General features: G+C 34.7%; 1 protein-coding gene across 6 annotated transcripts in view; it reads left to right on the plus strand.

The window, feature by feature from the left end:
• Positions 1-517: 517 nt before the first annotated feature.
• LOC106882196 (uncharacterized) overlaps positions 518-19,935 on the plus strand; it is a 30,739-nt gene continuing 11,321 nt past the window's right edge. For 2 of the 6 annotated variants that reach the window (XR_001410962.3, XM_089357853.1), the window contains exons 1-8: positions 518-673; positions 8,447-8,591; positions 12,549-13,232; positions 13,704-13,969; positions 14,549-14,639; positions 16,322-16,402; positions 17,005-17,088; positions 18,454-18,588. Coding sequence is in view for 1 of the 6 variants with exons in the window: in XM_089357853.1 (XP_089213979.1) it covers positions 8,448-8,591; positions 12,549-13,232; positions 13,704-13,969; positions 14,549-14,639; positions 16,322-16,402; positions 17,005-17,088; positions 18,454-18,588 (1,485 nt within the window). In the remaining 5 variants the exon portion in view is untranslated. Of the gene's footprint in view, positions 674-2,905; positions 3,021-5,479; positions 5,529-8,446; positions 8,592-12,548; positions 13,233-13,703; positions 13,970-14,548; positions 14,640-16,321; positions 16,403-17,004; positions 17,089-18,453; positions 18,589-19,935 lie in introns of all 6 variants that reach the window. The other 4 variants (XR_016243200.1, XR_008264767.2, XR_016243202.1 and 1 more) reach the window with 4 other exon arrangements.

A 19,935-nucleotide genomic window follows, 5' to 3' on the forward strand; every position in this document is an offset into this window, starting at 1 on the left:
CCCTGTCCCTAACCCTAACCCTAAACACGTATTCATTGCACACGCGGGTTAGGGATAGGGTTAGGGTTAGGGACAGAGTCAGGGCTAGGATCGACCACTCAGGACTAGCTAGCGCGGACGCGCGACTGCGCGCTCGACACCGTACTGATTCAATAGATGTACGTAATCCATGGTAATTTTTTCGATATCCACATTTCAAGTCCACTTTTAAAATGTTTGATTTTTTTTCTTATGGCTCCTCATTTAATAACAAGCAGCAATGCCACCCTTCTTCATTATCAAATTTCATTCGTGTCTACTGATTTTTCCACTTCCGGTGGGGAAGTTGAAATGCTTGTGTCTGAGGGGAGCGAGTAGGTTCAGCGTTTGTAGGGGGAGGGGTGGGATTATGTGTTTTACCTGACTTCTTCCTTTTCCTTTTCTTACCGGCTGCTTTCTATTCTCCTTCTGAAAACATCGACCATTCCCCAATAGTCATGTGTTGCACGTGCATTTAAAGAATTTGTCACAAGACTAATAAAGAGTAATCAATTAATGTAACATATATGTATGAAGGATGATATTTAACCGCACTTTTATCAGTAAATATATCTACCACACGTTAACATAAAACTAATTATTCATTATTATTCTTAGAAATTTTATAGACCTATTCGAGACAATAGCAATACAGGTAGGAAAACCATTGTTACGTTAACGAAGGGGGCGCTAAAAAAATTGACTTTTTTTTCCATTTATGTTGTTTTCTTATTGTCTATTGGTAAAAAAAAAATTGGGGCTAATACAGTTTCGTACATCTTGAAAAATGCATTTTTTAAAAGATATTTTGTCGGATTCCTACGTTTTTTAGATGTCAGAGATTACGAATATGCACAAAAAACAAAAATCTTAAACTTTTTCCAAATTTAAAATGCCCACCTCAACCTCCCAAATTTTAAAATTTTCAACTTTCAGTTCGCCTCTCCGGCGGACTTCACGCACAGTCACTCAGACATTTCCGACTTTTTTTTTTTCAGCGGGTTCCTATGTTTTCGATGACAGATTCTGAATATGCAAGAAACCACGTTTTCAAAATTTTAAATTCAATAAGTATATAGTTATGTGTATAAAGAGAAAGATATAAACGGATAGGTATAAATAGATACACGGACAAATAAATAAATGGCTGAAAAAGATTAACGATCAAGGCAAATAAGTAAAACGCAAATCTTTTTCACTTCTCTATATTTAATTTCGATTTGCGTATGTTCGTCAATTCGCTACAATATTTCAAATTCGGGGTGGAGGTGAAATCTAATTTTTTTTTTTCCCGCATATTCATAATCTCCGACATCTAAAACATGGAAATTCGAAAAAAATATTTTCAAAACAATACATTTTTCAAGGAGAGGTACGAAACTGCATTAGCCCCCACCAAAATTGTATTCCATTTTAAAGTTTAAGGAAGTTGAACATTTAATAGAGAACTACGAACCAGCCTCCCTCTCCTCACACCAGTGTTCTAAAATAATTTCTCCATATTATCACCCAAAAAGTTTGTATCATTCATCTATAAAATTAACTAATTTTTATTCCTTGTAGAAAAATAATTCATTAAAATTTGCTGGTTTTCAGTTAAGAATTTCCTTTTAAAAAGATCAAATTTCTGGTGATTCAACTGACCAAAAATATACACAAGATAGTCACAGAAATAAAATTTATACTTTGTACGTATTCTTATAAAAAAATTTTAAAAATTCATTAGCCAAAATCAGTGAATGCTAGAAGAATGTTCTTACTATTTGAATCTAAAATAGTACTTGTAATGAAAGCCGTGTGACAATGAGTAAAATTGTGAGCCTAGTTAACGACTCTCAAAACTAATTCGGTGACAAAACTAATTCGTGAAAAGCATTTGGGGCTACGTCTAACTTCCCACTGCCAGAAAGATATTTGTGGATTGATGTGAAATTTGGTTGAAATTGGGAATCATAGAGCTATTCTGAGTTCAAATTTCATAGTTACCCTATAACACTGTTTTAACCCCTACCTTTTTATGTCCTTGTAGAAACACATTAACAGTTAAAACAATTTATTTATTTATGGGTTTCAGCCAAGTGGCTGCGATCATGCTGGAGCATATTTACAACATGCTCTTCCTTTTAAAAATAATGTCTGGTTAAAAGACTCCCCTATAACTATCTAGCGGAGATTCTGATTCTTCAAAAAAAAAAAAACAGCATTTTAAAATATTAATTTCCCCCCTCCTCCCAAATTCTTCAATTTTCACATTTTTCAGAAATTTGCAAAATACGGAGTAATCTCCTCCGTATTTTTCTACGTATTTCGTAAAAAAGAATTTCTAAAAAAAAGTGAAAAAATTGAATTGGGGGGGGGGATAAAAAAATTTTTTGCAGAATCTCCGTACTCGAAAATGGGGAATTCTGTAAAAAAAAACAAAGGAGATGCGGTCCACATTCTTTACGTCCGCCTAAGTATTTTTTTTATTGCATGACCTGAAGAACATTAATCTTGATTTACAGGAAAATATATAATACTGTGTACTCATCCATAGTTTATTGACCTCCAGGACATCTCTGAATGGACCTATGATCAAAGGCATTCCACATTTAACAATCCAGTCTTTTTTCTGAGTATCTAGGACTACATTGTCTATTGCTTTTATTTTTAAATACAATGTATTTGAGGAAGATTTGACTGTTTCTAGCAGGTGGAGTGACCATCCACAGGCTCTTATGAACTCGTTTCTAAAGGAAGTTTTATGCTTTCGTTTAAGCAACGTTAATAGAAAACAAGAGTAACTTCAAAGTCACTATTGTCTTCAAGTGCTTAACCTCGTCCAAGCATCTCCATAAGGCTTAACGACCAGGTTCTTTATATTTCTCTTTTTGTCCCATTTTCACAGCAATAATCTGGTAACCAGGCATTCTCTTAAAATATTGAACGATGGCAACGAAGCATGTTCTCGGCGAAGTAACGTTATGATCAAACTTTCGCTCTTCTCTACCATTACAAGCTGAGTATGCAATACTTTTTCTAAGCCATTGCGTTTCATACACATTACAAATAATTCTTCCAGTCGTACCGAAGCTATTTATTTCCAGGAAAATAATATCTTGAATGATTTTATCGACTACAAAAGAATGAAAAACGATGTTGGCCTATGTGGAATTTAGTACAAATCATTAAATCTGGTTGCCATCATTTGCAGCAACTCTGTCTCTAATATTGTTTCAAACGTTGGCACAAGGCCAGCAATTTTGAGGAAAGAAAGAAAGTCGATTACTGCTGCCTGAGTGGTATTCCTATCTTATCGACCCCGAAGGATGAGAGCAAAGTTTGTCTCAACAGGATTTGAACGTATTGAGTTAGAAATGCCGCTTAGCATATTGCCCGACACGCTAACAATTCTGTCGTTTTTTTATTTCATATTGGTTTCAAATTTTGGCACAAGGCCAGGAATTTCAGGTGAGGGTGTAAGCCAATTACATCGACCCCAGTACTCAATTGGTACTAATTTCATCAACCCCAAAAGAATGAAAAGCAAAGTGAATCTCGGCTGAATTTGTTTCTAATTTAATATTAAATCTGAGTTCTGGGTACGTAGAACGAGAGATAAGTGTTCTCAATCAAGGAAGTTTGCGAGCTACTTTTGATTTCCAGTGAAAATCAATTTGCTGTGAATGTTTATAGAAATTTATTTCTTTAGCATTTCTAATTTTTATTAGAATCTTCTAAGGCTTGGTCTTTGTCAATCCCTTTTAAATTTTTAGATTTTTCTTTTGAGTTTTGCGTGATTGTCAACTTCAGGTAAATCATAAATTATTTTGGGATATATTTGTCAAATCTCGCTTTGAATATAGTGATAGCAGGATTTTCTAGATAACTGATTTTTTTTAGCGACGTGTTAGAGTTTGAGGTCCTGACTTCGATTTGAATTCTTGAGGAAAAATTGGAATTCCGTTTCAAAATTTTGTTTTACTTTGTAGATATGTGATGTGTGACAGTATGCACGTTTATACGTCCTTTTTCTTTTTTTAATTACATTCCGATATTTGTGGTTGGATGTGAAATTTGTGTCACCTCACTATTCTGAGTTGAAATTTCATAGTTATTCTATAACATCTGAAAGGTATTTTTAGAAAATTTCATTAGAAAATATCCATTTTGTCCTAAGTTATGGGAAAACAGTTAATGAGGAAGGGGACACTTGTATAGGTATACCTTTCATTTATTAATTTCAAAATGCCGATTTTTGCCAATTTTTTGCAGATTCGTATTCTCTGTAGCCGAAAACGAGGGTTTGTGTAGAAAAAAAAAATAAAGAAAAAAAGGGTTTTTTTTTTTTTTGGTGGGGCGTACAAAAGGAAGTCTTGCCGACAAAAGCCCAATAGTGTGAAAGTGTACAAAAACCCCAGTTATATTTTTCGGTTATTGTTTTTTTCACCTTTTACTTGTTTCAGTCATTAGACTGTGGCCATGATGGAGCACCGCCTTGACTTTTTAGTTGAACATATTAACGCTAGAATTTTTTTTACTTGTTGCAGCAAGACTTCCTTTTGTACCCCACCCACTCCAAAAAAACTCCCCTTTAAAAAAAAAATTTTCTACACAAACTCCCGTTTTTCAGCTACAGAGAATACGAATCTGCAAAAAAAATTGGCAAAAATCGGCATTTTGAAATTACCCCTCCCCACAAATTTCTTCATTTTAAACTTTTTTCAGACTTTTTTTTTTCTTTTTTTTTTTCTTTTTTCAAAATATGCGAAAAAATACGGAGATTATGATTCTGGAAACAAATTTCAAAAAAACTTATGTAGTTAGGGTTTTAGGGTTACAGTTAGGGTGAAAAATGAAGAAAATGGGGTGGGGGCGATATTTCAAAATTGCTGATTTTTGGCAATTTTCTGGAATCTCCGTTTCCGAAAACGGGGGTTTTTGGAAAAAAAATTTGTTTTAATTGCAAGAAAATGGGGTGGGGGACGGGAGGAAGTCTTTCCCTTGTTGCAGTTATTAGACTGCGGTTATGCTGGGGCACCACCTTGATTATTAGTCAAATGTATCGATGCCAGAATTTTTTATTATTTTTATTTGTTGCTGCAGTTATTAGACTGCGGCCATGCTAGAGCACCACTTTGAATTTTTAGCCGAATGTATCAATGCCAGAATTTTTTTCATTTTTACTTATTAGACTGCAACCATTCTGGGGCACTGCCTTGAATTTTTAGTCGCAGAAAAATCAGCATTTTAAAATTTAAAGTCTTTTATTTTCTTCTCTGCGCTTACAGATTAATGAGAATGAGCTGACCTTTTGAACTTTTCTCTGGCCGTTGAGGGTCTTAAATCTGCCCATTACATTCCTGGCAATAATGATCTAATTCCTTTCAGGATTTCTTTAAACTATAGTCAGCAGTATGCAGAGAATAAAAGTAATTTTTTTTTTTTGTTTCTTTTCTTTATTACTGAAATATGAAACAAGGTCAAGTCAAAAATAAAGCCAGAACATTAGTTGCTCAACTTTACTAAAAGTAAGTCAAACATCTTTATATGATGCCCTACAATTGTTCCTTTTAAGGTCGTGTCATATGGTGCCGTCCTCTTTACACCATAAAAGAATGACATTGGTTACAGCTTCAACGCCTTTGATCATAGGACTGCTAAGGCTGACCTGCGGTTAAATAACTAACCCTATAAACTTAAATTCAAATATGAACGAGCAAAGCACATGCATTAAGTATGTGTTTGATAATGTCTCTAAACTTAAGTGTGAAGTTGTTTTATTAAGCAAAAGTCAATTAAGTGGTAAATGCCTCTAGTTACCACTTCTAACTGAAAACACTTCATATATAATACAAATACTATAAAGGACATAAACGCCCTATCTTCCTATTTTTTAAAACATATCTTTATTCAACATCAAAAGACACCCTTCTATGTGAGTTTGTATGTACACATCAGTTCTTTGGTTAATAGACTTTGAAGAGGGCACGTACATCAGTTTTGTTCATTTCTCCTCTTGAATGTGTGGTTTTGTTATATTTGAGAAATCAATAGTTAAAACCGATGAACATAGCTCCACATAGTTACGGGCACCATAGTCTGGTGATATTGTTTTGATTCTCGGCTTTAGTTATTTCATTTTGCTTGCTTTCAGAAAACCAGTTCGTGCACACGCTACCCCTTCTGTTGATACCATTTGTTTAATTAATTAGTATTTAGGTCAACTAAGAAACTGTTCAAAGTATATATTTTCCTACATTCTTGACTAATAAATAATAGATTTTTTCCCCCTAAGAAAATCCAGACGCAAAATGCAAACAAAGGTCCAGATCAATACATTTTTTTGCAAACAAGTAAACATGTTTCTTATTAACTAGTCAAATCAACTTTAATAACTGCTTCGTTGCTGCTGTACTAATTTGACTTGTGGTTGTGGAGCTATGGTCTTTTTGATCAATACTGCCCAGATGCTAGTGAAATAAGCTCGTCATAACTGTTCTTAATAATCCATAGCAAGCTGTTAGATAACTTTTGCTAACTTTAAAACCTGTGGTCAACCTCTCTATATTATTCACTGTCACACTGTTGCTGTAACTAATTTAGGTTTAATATCTCTCTAAATGCTCATACAAATAGACTAATTGCAAGCTTTGTGAATTGTAAATGTTGAAGTAGCAGCAGCAAATTCAGTTCTATACCTAGGCTGAATTTCACTTTCCATATACCTCATGGTCCTTTACCTTATTTCCCTTCTTGTATAAAATCGTACCTATATGTAGACTGCAGCAGATAAACCACACTAGTCTCTGTCTTTCTCAATGAAAATATAAATATCTCAAATAGATTGTTTTAGTTCTGCAGTTAAGGCAGACTATTTGATGCTTTCTCATACATGTGATATAAATATAACCATTGGCTGCTTATAATTAGTACTGGCAAGTATGACCAACAGATTACTCCTGATTGACTCTTGTTCAACACTTCTTTCTGTTGAAGAATTACTTTTACTCTCCCAAAATACCCACTTTCTGTTTTCCTTTTTGCTGCACAGTTCATACAAAAAGAACATCTGGATGCCATCATTTGTGTATGGAATTTACCTGCCACTAGCAGCAAATGAAACTTGGTTTGGCTGTCTTGGCCACCATTTATCTAACTCAGCATTACTGGTCCATTTATCCTGCACTGCCTAAAGTTCTCTAATACATCTAAGCCTAATGTGGACTGTGAGTATGAGATAGGTTAACAATGCCTTTACTGCCTCCCAGGAAGCAGCCAATCAAGTGACTGGAACAATATCAGTTGAGAATTCTGCTATCTTACAACCAGTACTGTCCCACCTGCCCCCAGACTACCTCACAGCCGAACTGGTTTTTGGCTCAATGTGTTACTCCTTTCAGTAACTAGCACTCTTTTCGACTATGAGTGTACATGTATAGATTTACTCTGTGCCTTGGTCTCTGTGTGAGAGCTACATTGCTACATAAAAGTTGAGTTACTGTCAATCAGTTTGGACTGCACATACTTCATCACCACAATGCAGTGGGTTCCCCTCACCATTCTCTGACTAAATGATATTACTAAAAGGAGCCTCAATACTACTGGTTTCCAGATGCAACTAGTCTGTTGGAATTGACCATAGCAGTGGTAGGTGTCCAGATGGGTTAACTCTTTTCCCCATTCAGTGAAGAAAGTCACTTGTCTGGGCTGCCACATGTTGACACATTCTCCTGTGCTAACCTTGTCACTTCAGCCAGAAACCTGGGAGCTGCTTGCAGTTCAGAGTATCAGAAGATGGCTACATGCAGTTCATTGATAAACAGATTCTTTCTTGCACTGGCTGTTTTTGAGACCTTTAGTGTCTTTTGTTCCCAGATTACTTACTGCACTTTCCCATCAAATTGGGATGAAGGTTTGCATCTGAGGAAAGAATCCCACAATGTAGAGTGGTTGATGGAATGAATATTATACTCGAGTTGGAGGTTTGCCTAGAAGGTCTCACTCTGCATGGCATTTGACAATATATTTTAAGTGTTTATTTTTGTTTTTTATTTTTTCAGTGAGCATAATGTCAGGTTATTTTAAGACCATGTTTCTCAACCATTTTTTTGCCAATGGACCCCTTTGATTCCTATTTTATTCTACTGGACTTCCATAGCCATTCAGTATAAATAAATCCTACTGTATTTTTATAATGAAATACTATTAGAAATTGTATAAAAAAAATTTTAATATTTTGTGTATTGTAAAAGTATAAACTATTGCACATAAATTTTAACAATCTTATATGGACCCCAGTTGAGAACCACTGTTTTAAGTGTTTAAATGAAATAGCCACAATAGGAATTGAAGTATATCAGAAAGATCATCATAAGTACACTCTTTATTTCACTGGTGACCATACTCTGCATATTAATACCAAATTTATCTCTAATGTTCTTTTTAGGATGAGTCTTCATGATGAAGATGCTTCATTTAGTTACAAAACTTACACTGATCTCCACAATTCATTGACTCCTACAAATGAAGGCCATTCCTCATTTGAAAATAGCATTCAGTCAGTACGTGAGATGATCCGTCAAAGAGAAAAGGTAATATTTTCTTACTTTAAGATTAAAGTTTACAATCTTTTTTTTTTTTTTTTCATTACATTAGGTGACATTTAATCTGTTGTCTGGTTTAACACCATTGTCAATCCTTGGGTGCCTTTAGCAGAATTCACTCTATTGCAACTATTTAACCCTTTTGTTACCATATTTCTGTTACATTACATTGCCTTAGTTTCAATAAATTTTGAAAATAAATTTACTAAAATCACTTTGTCATTATTAAGGTGGTGTTTGGAGCATAAATTAACATGAAGTTCTGATGGATGGTTTAGTTTTAGATAATTTTAAAACAGTATATCATAGAATTACGGGTAGTTTCAGATGGGTTGGTATCAAAAGGGTTCGATAACTTCCTTTCTCTCCACCAGTTTCAAAAACCTTGTAAAATAAAGGATCATAGAGGTTTACATTCCCTCCATGACAAGTATTACAAAAATATATCACTAGACATTGCTATTCATCTGAGTAATGTAGAAAATGTATTTTCTGATCATGACACAAAATTTAACAAAAGTACTTTAATGTGTGTGTTAATGAGAGGGCGATGGATTAGCAGAATGATTAGACTATTTGTTCCTACCCTGTACATTCTAAGTTCAAACTCTGCCTAGGTTAACTTTGCTTTTCTTTCTTCCAAGACTGATAAAATGAAATACCAATCCAGTGCAAAGTTGATTTTATTACTCCTATCTACATACAAAAGTTCTGATCTTGTATTTATGTTAGAAATTGTGTATATTTAGTGACTGCTCATTATCGGAAGCAGGAAAGTGCTAAACTGACTTTTACAGACATGGGTGTATTGTTGAGAAGTTTGCCCCCCAACTATATGATTTCAGGTTCAGTCCTGCTGCATGACATTTTAAGCAAGTGTTTTCTACTATAGCCTTGTACATATCAAAGCCCTGTGAGTGGATTTGGTAAATGGCAACTGAAAGAAGACCATGGTATATATGCATGCATCTGGATATTGGTATACATGCATATGTAGATGTGTGTGTGTGTACATACACACGGCAGCATTTAATGTTAGTTTTCCATGTTGGCATGGGTTGGGCAGCATGACAGAAGCTGGCAAGGTCAGGGGCCACACTAGGTTCCATAGTCTGTTTTGGCTTTGTTCTATAGCTGGATGTCCTTCCTAATGTCAACCACTCCAGTGTACTGGGTGCTTTTTACATGGCATCAGCACTTACACCAGCATTTTCTATGTAGCACCTTGGATCTCAATTCTGTTGTGTGTGTGTGTGAGAGAGAGACAGACAGACAGACAGACAGAGATAGACATCTTATGATATTGTGCAGTATTTGTAAGTAGTATTACCTTTCCTGAAAATAGATGAGGGTTGGCAATAAGAAAGGCACCCTGGCATAGAATATCTGCTTCAACAAATCCCTTCTGATTCATGCAATCATTGAAGAATGTCAAAACAATGGTGATTCAGCTATACATCATTTATATTTTTATTGACAGGCACAGGCATGGCTGTGTGGTTAAGAAGCTTGCTTTCCAGCTACATTGTTTCTGGTTCGGTCCCACTGCATGGCACCTTGGCCAAGTGTCTTCTGCTATAGCCCCAGGCCAACCAAAGCTTTGTAATTGAATTTGGTAGGTGAAAGTTACTGCCGAGTGTGTGTGTGTGTGTGTGTGTGTGTGTGTAAGTGCTTGTGCCTCCTAACAGAGAAGGACTTCAAACCTTTCTTGGAAGGTACTCGTTTTACTTTATTTAAACAATTTGGAATTATCACTTATAGAAATCATATTTGAGATAGCTTTTTCAAATGAGTCATTAATTTAGAAGCTACTCATCATTATGTATTTTAACATCTAGTGTTCCATACTTGTATGGGTCAGACAGAATTTAAGGCAAATTTTCTATGGCTGGATGCCCTTCCTGTCACCAGCCATCACCTGTTTCCACACAAAGTAATGTTTCTCTATGACCAGACATGCTTCCATGGAAAATTGTCACCAGAGACTGCTTGTATGATAATGACACAACTATTTCATGATGTTGAGATGACAAAATGCATACCCCCACACATGCATAGTGTTTCCATAATCAATAGTACCATGTACACTGGACTTACAATAGCTGATGACTTGTAATGATCATTGAATTGTTGATTCAGAAACTTCAAGTCCAAAATGCAAGTCTCTATGCTTGTATCATTCAATAATAGTTCTGTTTCCGATATGAGGTCTGTCTCTTTTGTTATCACTTGTGGTTTATCATACACACGCACGCACGCAGTTGCCATCTACCAAAGGCTTTAGTTAGGCCAAGGCTATAGTAGAAGATTCTTGCCCAAGGTATACACACAGTGGGACTTAACTGGAAACTATGTGGTTGGAAATCAAACTTCTTACTATGTCTGTGCCTTAATCTACAATGTATATGGAGCTAGGAATTAAGTGTGTGTGGGGGGGGGGGTTCTTTCATCAGTCATAAATTTTAGCTTTGTGTAATCCTTTTTTTTTTTTACTCGAGTACTGGGAGGAGTCCCATAATGCATTGCATCTAATGTAGATTAGGATAAACCAGTCATGAAGGACCTCTCTTTATGAGTAACCTTGAACTCAACACTGCAAACAAATGAAAGTCATTGATACAATTAAGTGTTTGATTGGACCTGATCAGGCAAACCTATGTTAAAGCAGTCTAACCATGACCCTCCTGTACATTATCCAGTGTATCTTTTCTATTTTTAATGGAGATTTGGACTCTGTTATTTTTAGCAAATTGGTATTGCATAGATGCTGCCTTGTTACTTAGTAATTACTTCAATACATTGTGGTACCTCTTTATAGGTATGTGAACTGACTTTGAGATATAGTTACCAACAGCAAGGTTCTATACAAGCCAAGACATGAACTGAGACTGCAGTTGGTAGTCTGACATACTATCTGCTTGATAACCTGTGAATATCTGTAATAAACAAAGATTAAGGGCAGTAGAGTGGCAAAAATTGTAGTGTGTTGGATTAAATGTCTTCAATCAAACACAAGTGTTTACAGCTCAACTGTCATTTTTTGACAAATTCAGCTGACAATAATTAGTCTTTCAAAATTTGCTGTCTAATAAACAACAATCAGATTCACAATTCCTTGTTTTGAGGACTCAAGAAATAAGATCTGGTATAAGCACAAAATACTACTACTAATACAAATACCTTGTGTTTGCATATCCTTTGTTTTTAGTTCAGATCCCTCTAAAGCAGTGGTTCTTAATTTTGAGAGTTCATAAGGTGGATGTGGGAGACGTTGGATGCTCAGAGGAGTTGTGATTTTTCTTATTGTTTCAACATCCATTTTTCCATGCTTGTATGGGCCAGACAATTTGAGACAAATTTTCTGTACCTGGATGCTCTTACTGTCACTAACACTCACCTGTTTACAAGCAAAATAAAATATGCTTCAGAAAGAAAAAAAAAACTTCCTAGGGATTAAAATAATGAATGAACAGAATTTATGAAACACCAAATTCCAGTACAAGCCTTTGCCTTTTAGTAATTTTCTGAAAAATGTTAAGTCGGGATGTACTAGTCTATAGAAATATCTTAAAAGGAGAACATGCAAGATGGCAGACTACAAGAAAATTAGCTTCTGTTTGATTAAAATATCTTACCTTTTCTATGCTAAGCATGAGGAAAGGGTGTTTGTAAATATGATTCAGTGAAAGAGCACACTGAGCTACATAAGGTTGAGAACCACAGCTGTGAAAGATGATGTTAAAATAATGCTTATGTACTAATGTCAATTAAATTACTTTACTTCCTTCCCGAAATGTATGGTTTTGTGCCACTGCTAGAAATCAATAATAAGGCTATGTATTTGCGAAGCATATATTAAATGAGTACTGTTTCAGTTTGTTGATTCATTTTGCTCTTGTTATTTTTTAACTTTCTATTTTTATTTTACTTTTTGTTATTTATAAGCTGAATAAAAGTGTTAACACTTCAAGCACCAAGAAAATAATGCAGTCACCAACAGATAACGAATCTCCTGAAGAATCTGTCACCGATGTAAAAGATAAAGTGAAATCCATGGTGCAACAATTTGAATCAAAGATATGTCAAAGTCTTTCATCTAAATTGAACGGCATTGATTTTACGAGTAATTCAGATTGTAATATTGGTCATCAATACAGTTTGTGTTTCACCACTCCTTTGTTTCAAAGCAAAGAGGAGACAATGGCAAACTGTAGTCAAGAATCAATGACTTTTAAAACACCAAACAATTTGGAAAAGTATCCAGTGAATACTTCCCATAATGAATATGAATCACAGTTTGACACAAAGAAATCCATAGACTGGAATGTGAGCAATCCTGATTTCGGATTCTGTACATTTACAAAATATGTCAAGCAAGATAATCCAACAGCTTCTACTCGCTATAGTTTAATAAATCACCAAACATTTAATGAATGGATGCCGTTCAGCAATCAAACAAAAGATATTACCATGTCCACACCTGTACCTGGCCTTATTATTACAAACTCTAATGTTAACACCACTATTGTTCAGCTTTATCCAGAAAATTTGAATTCATCAGTTTCTGAAATGAAAGAAAGCTTCCACAAACTCTTGGAGCACACTAGAACAGAAACTAAAAATGATGAAGTAAGTAAAGAGGAGTTTCTTGACCTTTTTTGTTTTGATATTAAAATTTTCACAGATCCAGGTGTTAATCTTGTCTAACTGAATCACTTGAATCACTAAATTATTGCCTAATAATGGGATTGAAATTTATCTAGAAAACAGAGGTAAGCTAATTACATTGTAATATTTAGTTTTGTCTCCAAATTTTGATGTTGCCTTTTAGCTGGTTCAATATATTAACCCTCTAGTATCTAAATTGTCCCTCTCTGAATGGGATATAGTATTGAGGGATGTAACCATTGGTGAAGCAACTGCAAAGCTGTTGCTCTTTGAATGAAGTTTCTTGTGATATTTGTTCTGCTTTGAGTTATCCACTCACTTGTTACTCTCTATAATAAATTGTGTTAATTATTGGCCCTTTAGCAGCCTGTAAGCAATGATTGCGTTATATAATTAAAAAAAATAATCCTAATATGTATATATTATTTTCAGTGCAATGGTAATAAAACTGTACATGATGAAATGGCCGACTCCTTCCAATTATTTCAACTTGATAACCAATTTAATTGTGCTGTTTCTGAAACTTCTACGCATAGAGAATTTTCTGATGCAAGTTATATAGTTCCTGTCAAGACTCAAGAACAACATACCAACTTTAATCAATCTGCTACACAAACAGCTGAAATACAAACCAAGAGTGAAGAGGAAATCCTGAAGAGGTCTTCAGTTGATAACCTGATCACTGCATTTTCATATGGGTAATTTGAACATTTATTTTTTTTTATGTGTGGGGCTAGTTGTCAGTGGTGAAGCTAGAGTGTGCTGCCTGTGACAGTCTTTGATTGTTCCCACCCCGCAGCCTATATAGGCTTATACAGTAGACCCAAAAAATGCCATCCCCATAAGTGTTGCCTTGAGTGAACTGCCCCCTTGCTTACCATCCAACACAGCTATTCTTCTGCTGACTATAGGAAATACAGAGTTCATTTGGTTGGAACTTTCAAAATCTATAGATTAAAAACCAATGAAAGGGTGTAGTAAGTAAAGTTACCTCCACATGAATTGGTATATACATAACAGGAAGCTGCAAACTAAATTGTATTCCTTTCTCCTGTTTTTTCCTTATCTTGCAAATTACTTGGTGACCTACTGATGCTGCTAGCATGAAAAAAAGCACAGTGCACACTGTAAAGTGGTTGACATGAGGAAGGGCATCCATCCATAGAAACCGTACTAAAGCTGAGAATGGAGCTCGACACAAACTTGGGGTTCACCATATCCTGTCAAATGAATAAAAAAATTTTTGTTATTAATGTCCTTTTTTTTTTCTTTTTTAGTCAAGATGCTGATGCTAAGAGAGTTCCAACTCTTAGTGATTATTTTAGCCTCGATGTTTCACCTATAAGTCCAGAACATAATCCTTCAAAAGTAAGGTTTTGTATATGTTTTAGCCTTTATTAAATCTAGATCATTTATGTTTAATATTTATCCCCTAATAAGAACATGGATGTTCTTATTAGAACAATCTTTACAGCAGTAGTTGCCATGAGAAAAACTCTCATATTGGCTTTTTAGTGCCAAAATGCACTCTTGATATAAACAAGTGTGCACCAAAACGTTAGTATGAGAGATTCTCTCGTGGCAACTACCACAGTAAAGATTGTTCTAATAAGAACATCCATGTTTAAGTGTGGATAAACATTACCTCATTAATACTGCCTCTGTTGCTAATATATACTTGTTTAACTCTTATCTGATGCATTGATTTACATTTCATGGGTACTGAAATGAGATGTTTGAACATTGTTATTCAGCCACTTCCTAGTTAGACCTTATCAAGCAGACTTGTGATCAAGGTCTGCTTAGTTTATAGGCTTACCCATCCTTTAACATATTAGGGAGTACATTATCCAATTGTCATTCCTAGCAGATCAAGTAACCATGTAAAAGCTGCATCATTGGCTTGAATATGAAGCATATTATCTAATGTATCCTTCTCTTATTTAAGATGCTAGTGTGAATTGAGAATTGGCTACTACTTCTAGCAGACTAAGTAACCATGTAGAGGCTGATTCACTGTCTTGCATATGAAGCTGAATAGTATTTTGACATAAAAGCTGTATATTTGAATTATATAATGTTTTGAGACAAACTGCAGCTCTGTAAATTAGGCCAAACATATTGTAAATTGACTTGACCAAAATTCAAACCTACGGTTGGAGTTTTTTTATTTTGTTTTTGTTTTTTTGTTTTTTTTCCTTTTGCTAATTAGTTGGAAGGATGTTTTATATTTAGAGTGTCTCTCAAGATTGAGGAGGCTGATGCAATTGTTGTTCAACTTGAATTACTTGTATGTTAATATCCATTGAGATGTGAGCAGAAAAAGTATTTCAGAAGAATGGCTGCATTTTCAGGAATTAGTCAGATAAAGTGCTTAGAGTATGATTTGAGGATAGGATACCACGAAAGAGGGTTGACCATTGGAAAGGCAAGTGCATGGAAAGGATTGGGTGGAAATGATATACACAGCTTACTTCTTCAGAAGAGCAGATGTTACTGTAATAATTGTAGATGAGATAGAGAAGGCACTGTATATTCATGAACCACCAGCTGTAATGTGCAGTGTAATGGTCTTTTATTTTTTTATTGGTTGGGAGATAGTGTGTAGTAAGAAGTTTAACATCTGTCACTTTGTAGAGATTCAGAAATTGATCAGAATAGAAGTATGTTCTGATTTTGAAGTGAAGCATAGTTTTGATGATGCAGTTTTGGCAGTGTTGTTTCTCTTAAATAGTTGCTTGTTGATAGCTGTAGGAGAAGCAGACAAGAGATGGTCATTGCTTTAGGAAGAAAGGACTGAGAATAATGGTTAGTGCTTCTATAATCAACAATGAAATGGGCTTTTTTTTAAATGTCAGTCTTTTTTGTTTTGAAATGGAACTGTTTTGATTAATAAGAAATATTCTGTTCATTTTGAAAGTCTTGTTTTCATAGCTATACACTATTTTTATTAAAAATTCTTGTGTAAAAAAAAGTTAGATATTTTACTCCTTTTTAAAAATTTCACAGTAATGTTATATTCAAGATTAATTTTCTTTTTTTTTTTCCAGAATGTTCATAAAAATTGCATTTCTTCAAAATGGATTGTTACAGAACTTAACTGTATTTGCCCTGAATTACAAATAGATTATGTAAGGTCTTCTTTTTGTTCCATACAAATCACTGACTGTAAGATTTAAACAGAAGCTAATATTTTGTACATTTAAAAGTTAATTTGATATCAGTGCATTTAGCCCATGTGTTCATACACTAACATACCATACCATATCATAACAAAACCAAATCTTTTAACTGATAACCAAGCCTTTCAGTTCCTAACAGGCTTCAGACACTAGTTTATTGTTAAGCCGTGTCTCTTTCTTTGTCTTTTCTAACAATACTACAATGGTTTCTGGTCTTTAATTCAATACAATGCTCACTGGCACATATTTGTATCTTCTAAAACATTAAGCTCATGAGATTTTCCCTATACCTCCAGTAGAGAAAGGTACATAGCCTGGCCAGTGTCCCCCACCCTTTTTTTTTTGTATAACTAATATTGAGTCTGTCGAGTGAATGTTTCAGGCTGAAGAAATTTCCCAAATATAAAGCAATCTCTTAGATCATTGCTTTACTAAGGGGTTTGATAGCTACACTACATTTTTAAAGCTGACATAGTATTAAGCGTGAATTCATGAATAATCCTTACTTATTGCTAATTAAGCTAAGACAATCTTTTTTTTTATTCAAATAGGATCCTAATGAAAAGTCTGCTATATTAAAACTGATGAAGGCATTTGATGATCTCAAAAGACTTGTGTCTTCTCTCAAGGATGATGTAAGTTATCTTTGGTTTCTTCAGTAGGTCATGTTTCAAACAAACTTACAGCAAAGCTGTGTGTTAGTGGTGTCAGTGGTGTCAGACGTGGCATGCAACCATCCTATAACTTGTTTGACATTGCAGTTTTATTCTTTTCTGTTTTAGTTTGACATACAAATTACATTTTTATTCATCTCTTCCATTTTACGAATTCAGTGCGCACATGTGCATTGCATGTTCATACGTCTCTTTTTAGTTCCTACTCCAAAATGTTTAGATCATACACCTTATGAACACACAATCATGAGGACAATTTTATGCTGTGATGGTTGTGAAAAAGAAATGTTGTGATAATATAATTAATATTGTTCTCATATTTCTTTATCATCACTATTTATGTTTATTTTCCCCATTATTGCATGAATTTGATGGATCTTTTCCAGAACAGCACTTTATCACTTGTGGCAGTCCTTTGTCATCACCTTCATGAAGTTCTTGAGATTAACCTTCACTACTTCTTCTCATGTTCTTCCTTGGTCATAATTTGCTTTCACATGCCTCACTTGGCACTTAACCAAACCACCATCCTCTATAGACACCAGTTTTCTCTCTTTGCTCGGAACAAGGAATTCCCCTTTTGTTAGTTCACTGTGCTTTCATATCTAGTGCAGCATGCTAATCTTACTTCTTTCCAGTTCTCACTGATCTTCTGTATTGAATGACCAGTATTTCACTACCATTCACTATCATTTTATGCACTGACAAGAAGGGCATCAAATCATAGAAAATTTCAACAAATTCTGCCTTACAACAAATTCTGCAAGCATGGAGTTATTATGAAAAGCTGCTATGGCATGTCGGATAGATCCAACAATTGATAATCTGTTTTGGAGATCACCTCGTTGTTCTTTAACCCAGAAGGATAAGTAGTTCTCCTGTCAAGTGGTTATGGTGAAAGAGGTTGTATAATGGACAAAGCTGAGGGGATGGAAGATTTCATCAAATTTTTCAAGTTCCACTTAGAAAAGAAACTGAAGGTGAAGAGGTAGATGCTATCATCTGATAAATTTGTTAAACAATGGGTGATTGGTGAAAATAGTGAATGGGTCTACTTGCAGCATAAACCTGTATGTTGGAAAATGACAGCTGGGAGACTGACAATTGAGACTGCTCCAGGTGGTCAAGGTGATCTTACATCCATGATGTTTTTTATTTACTCAAGTTGAGGTCCTATGAGAGGACTATTTGTCAGCTCTGTATGCTTTTTATCTAATTTGTTTTTTTTCTTGTTGAATTCTTGTGTAAACTTTCACACTTTATGTAACCTATCTTTGTAATGTCTCCTTCATCTGATGCCACTGTGGCAAATAAACATTTTTACAGGGGAAAAATACAGCAGAGCTTTTTGAGGAAAATAAAACAGAAATGAAGATCATTTGGAAGCATATGAAAGAATTACAAGCTAAATATAGCAGACTTCATTCCCAGTCCATTAAAGATAATTTAAAACTTGTTGAGGTCAGTTTTACCAAGATTTATATTTATCTATTAATGTATAAACAAAACCATTTTTTATATATAAACAAAACCATTTTTTCACCTGGTTAAGATACAAATAAATATTTTCCACTCAGTGTTTATTAAAGTTTACAAGTTTTATTTGCTAGGGGACTTTAATTTGGTCTACTCTTCAACATAATCATCCTTTCTCTACAAGTGTCCAGCAAATGTCATCCTGAACATTAACATTCACAAAATTTAATAAATTTCTGTGCCATGAAGATAACTCTTAATGTTCAGGGCTTACAAAGAAAATGTTTTTCTTAGCTCAAGTAACTCCTCTGTAGTAAGACAGCTATCCCTGTCCCTCTATCATACTCCAACTGCTCACCTGGCACATGGCCACTTCTCTCTGGTCCACTCCTTCTCTCAGCTGAGAAGTCTTTGTCTTGCAAGCTACTTAGCAACCCAGCAGGTGCTGGTGCCATGTAAGAGGCACCCAATATACTCTTTAAAACAGTTGGTGTTAGGAAGAGCATCCAGTCATAGAAACCTTGCCAAAACAAAGTTAGAGCCTGTTTGCTGCTCTCTGGCTTGCCAGCTCCTGTCAAACCAGCCAACCCATGTCAGCATGGATAAATGATGATAAAGATAGAATGACCTCGCTTGGAAGTTGTAGATTTAACTGTTCATGTGACACAACACATACATTTGTTAAATATTCAATTTTAAAAAATTCTCATTTTAACAAAACAAATTTACCAATTTTGCTTTAACACTAATATTTGTCTATTTTCTCTCTCTTCATTATTTGCCTCGTATTTTAGGAATGACTGCTTTTTACTTATCATAAACCAATTCTCACTGACCTGGAATCATATTATTTTCCTGACTATCCTGGTTAAAGTACTCTTATAGAAACTTAGTTTTCTAAATTTATTCAACTAATATTTCCCAACAAATACTACTGTTGTCGCAATTTATAATTTCAGTTAGATTAGTCAGTCAAAATAGAAACTATATTTAGAAACTATAACAAGTCATTTGCTGAAAATTCATTTCCTTAATTTATCTGGTGGTTCTCGCTCCAGTCTAAGTTGAGTATTTTTCATCTCTATTTATATACTTGGGTTGATTCACTGAAATAAATAACCCTTCCTTGTATTACTTCATTCCTAGCAATAACATTTGTTAATTGCCTTCCTTTAATTGTAGTTGTTTCATATGAAAATTTTTTCATCATCCACAAAACCTTGGACTAACCAATACCTTATGAGTGAATTGTAGAGGGGATATATATAAATGTGTGTGTATGTCTGTGTTTGTCGCCTCTGCCACTGCTTGACAGCAGGTGTTTGTTTATGT

The sequence above is a fragment of the Octopus bimaculoides genome, chromosome 1, assembly GCF_046866305.1.
Source record: "Octopus bimaculoides isolate indiv1 chromosome 1, ASM4686630v1, whole genome shotgun sequence".
NCBI classification, from domain to species: domain Eukaryota; kingdom Metazoa; phylum Mollusca; class Cephalopoda; order Octopoda; family Octopodidae; genus Octopus; species Octopus bimaculoides.